This window comes from Limulus polyphemus, unplaced genomic scaffold, assembly GCF_000517525.1.
Source record: "Limulus polyphemus unplaced genomic scaffold, Limulus_polyphemus-2.1.2 Scaffold620, whole genome shotgun sequence".
Taxonomy (NCBI): domain Eukaryota; kingdom Metazoa; phylum Arthropoda; class Merostomata; order Xiphosura; family Limulidae; genus Limulus; species Limulus polyphemus.
The window spans coordinates 406,648-408,306 of record NW_013666230.1 but is presented as its reverse complement, the minus strand read 5'-3'; the positions used below and the strand labels follow the sequence as shown (position 1 = coordinate 408,306).

General features: G+C 32.1%; 1 protein-coding gene across 1 annotated transcript in view; it reads left to right on the top strand.

Annotated features, from left to right (window-relative positions):
• The window catches only part of LOC106459513 (ubiquitin carboxyl-terminal hydrolase 31-like), a gene marked incomplete at its 5' end in the record, with an annotated part of 58,564 nt that overhangs the window by 38,521 nt on the left and 18,384 nt on the right, over nucleotides 1-1,659 (top strand). Inside the window, one exon of the mRNA XM_013919139.2 lies at nucleotides 929-1,055. Within this exon, the coding sequence (XP_013774593.1) occupies nucleotides 929-1,055 (127 nt within the window). The remainder of the gene's footprint in view (nucleotides 1-928; nucleotides 1,056-1,659) is intronic.

Here is a 1,659-nt window from a genome sequence, read left to right as displayed (position 1 = left end):
CATAAAGAATCCATTTTTCATCACCAGTAACAATTCTGTCCAAAAATGGTTCATGGTCATTACGTGCCAGAAGAGACGAAGCAACTTTCATACGTTGGATCATTGGAGAGTTTGTGAGGCACCCAAACACCTTCTTTATGGATTTTACCCATATTCCGTAGATGTTTACATATTGTTTTATGAGACACATGCAATTTCAGGGCCATTTCACGAGTGTGATGTATTGGGTTAGAATCAAGAACCGTCTTCAGAGTATCAATATCCATTCCAACATGTCAGCCCCTGCCATCAGAGTTTTTAAGGCTAAAGTCACCTGAATGAAATTTGCTGAACCATTGTTGATACTTACGAATGTTCAAAACATTTCCTTAAACTTCTTTGTGGCTACAGAGACGTTGTTTCCCTTATATTCAAACAGCATTACATGCCAAATGTGTGTTTCATCGTGTGCCATCACTATAAGGGATTAGAGTATAGTAAACTTTACACATTATATAGGCTACACTATGGTGATGTTTAGATGGTTTGTTTAACTATTATAAGTGATGTACGGTTTTTTTTGGGTGGGGGTAATGAAAGTGTTCCAAAACATGACATTAATTTCTTGTTGACCTAATAGAACTGTATTTAATGGCTTGAACTTCTTGTTTGCTATTAACTCTGATAAATTAAAATTGGAGTAGATTCTATACCAGAAGCAAAGCAGATTTTTTAGCTACTTAATAGCAAAAACTAACTATAGTTACTTCTTTTTTTTTGTTCACCAGCTTACTAACTGTGTTCCATTGGCAGCCAAATGTCCAAGAAGTGATTGATCAGTCTTGGACATCAACATGTTTTTGGTGTTATATGTTTTCAATGTTATTTTTTATCTATGAATTATAAAGAAAACAAAAGTCAGCTAAAGCTTATGTTTTTATTTCTTCAGGATGATAAGTGATGTAGAGGTTTTAATGGAAGTAGATCCTAGTGTCCAAAGGCTGAGGAACCAACAGAAGCAAGTGCCTAAAGCCACTCTGGATGAATGCTTCGAGCATTACTTTATAGAGGAGCAAGTAATTATCCATTTCATAGAAACTAAATATAATGCTCTTATGCAGTTTTTTTATCACTTATTATTTTTATTAATTTTAAAATGTATTGTTGTGTTATAACAAAAATATTTTAAAGTTTTCATTTAAATTTATGTTGCTAGTTTGACCAGTAGATGTAGCCATGCATTTTAAGGTTGTGGCTATTAATTGGTTTAAACTAGCCTTGGATTATTTTTTGTTTGTAATATGAAAGTATTGCTAACCTTATTGAAATCATTGGCAACATTTCAGGAAGAAGGACAGGCTATAAATAAAAGATTGTCAGTTGAAACTCAATTAGTTAGAAATCAAAGTAGGTAGAAATATTAAGTAATTAAGAAATTATTTTTTGTTTAATTGCCAATGCAAAGTATCACAAAAGTACTCTACCTTTGAAATTAATTGCTTTTTTTTAATGACTTGTAAACCGTACTTGTGAATTACACAAATACCTCTTGCTATTGTTACACAAACAGTCCAACTGTGTACATAATGTTGCTGACACATGATTAGTAAGCCAGAATTTCCTCTGTTTTTTTTTTTTTTTTTTGCTGACCCTCAAATTTTTGAATGAATTATATAAGTT